Here is a 953-nt window from a genome sequence, read left to right as displayed (position 1 = left end):
CGTACCTACTACTATATATATAATATATACACACGACACTCATATATATATATATATATATATATATATGAGTGCATGTGTATGTATGTGTATGTATAATATATGTATATATTCCATTCATGACATCTTTCTTTGAATCTTTTTCAGGGGTTTAAATTTTTTTTTCCTACTCCATGCGGATCGTAGCTCATTCTATGCCTATATCTATACACATAATTCGCACATTTTTGGCCAGACATGTGAGATGTACTTGTACTCCTGAGTGTTTGTGATTAGGTGAGTACCTGATGGTGTTTATTATGCTATACGCGTGTCTAATAAGTGTACTGTTCATTACCTGTGGTTCACTCGTGCGAGTTTATCATACTTTCTTGTTACTCACTCTCTCCCTTTTTGCGCCGTTCTTATCCCGATAGATATCAACTGCAGCTATGGCAGGCAGACACTTATTTCATACATCCGCCAATCGGAGGAAATTAGACACAGATGAGAGCGCGCACACACAACCAACCAACACCCAACACCCCACCACCAACACCCAACACCCCACAACCGAGCCCACAACCACAACCACAGCCACAACCACAGCCACAGCCACGGAAACACCCGACAAAACAGTACCAACGCAAACGGCAGTGCAGAGGATAGCTCAGTTGGATCAGAAGGCCTTGGAACTGTATGAGGCTCATCCACTGTGCTTCCGTAACTTCCCCATTGATCTCATCAACTGGCGCGTCACCCAACGGCCGGTGCATGGCCAAATGGCAGCTTCTCCGTTGCCCAGTGTGCACTTAGGCACACAAACTAGCATCAGCTTCACGCACATGACCCCCTGGGCAGTGGTCGGGTCGAGTACTGTGGGTATGTATGTATGTATATATATATGAGTGTGTGTTGGTGTATGTGTGTGGTGGGGGGGGGGGGTGGGGGTGGTGGTGGTAGTAGGTAGTAGT

The 953-nt window shown here is 45.3% G+C and overlaps 1 protein-coding gene across 1 annotated transcript; it reads left to right on the top strand.

Annotated features, from left to right (window-relative positions):
• Positions 1 to 431: 431 nt before the first annotated feature.
• Positions 432 to 828, top strand: SARC_17309 (hypothetical protein; the record flags this gene model as incomplete). The annotated part of the gene is made up of 2 exons (XM_014288596.1): positions 432 to 749; positions 796 to 828. 2 exons carry the CDS (start codon positions 432 to 434, stop codon positions 826 to 828), a joined length of 351 nt encoding a protein of 116 aa, XP_014144071.1.
• Between the last annotated feature and the right edge of the window lie 125 nt (positions 829 to 953).

The sequence above is a fragment of the Sphaeroforma arctica genome, assembly GCF_001186125.1.
Source record: "Sphaeroforma arctica JP610 unplaced genomic scaffold supercont1.10332, whole genome shotgun sequence".
Classification (NCBI taxonomy): Eukaryota; class Ichthyosporea; order Ichthyophonida; genus Sphaeroforma; species Sphaeroforma arctica.
The sequence above is the reverse complement of the archived record's forward strand: the minus strand, read 5'-3'. Positions and strand labels throughout refer to the sequence as shown.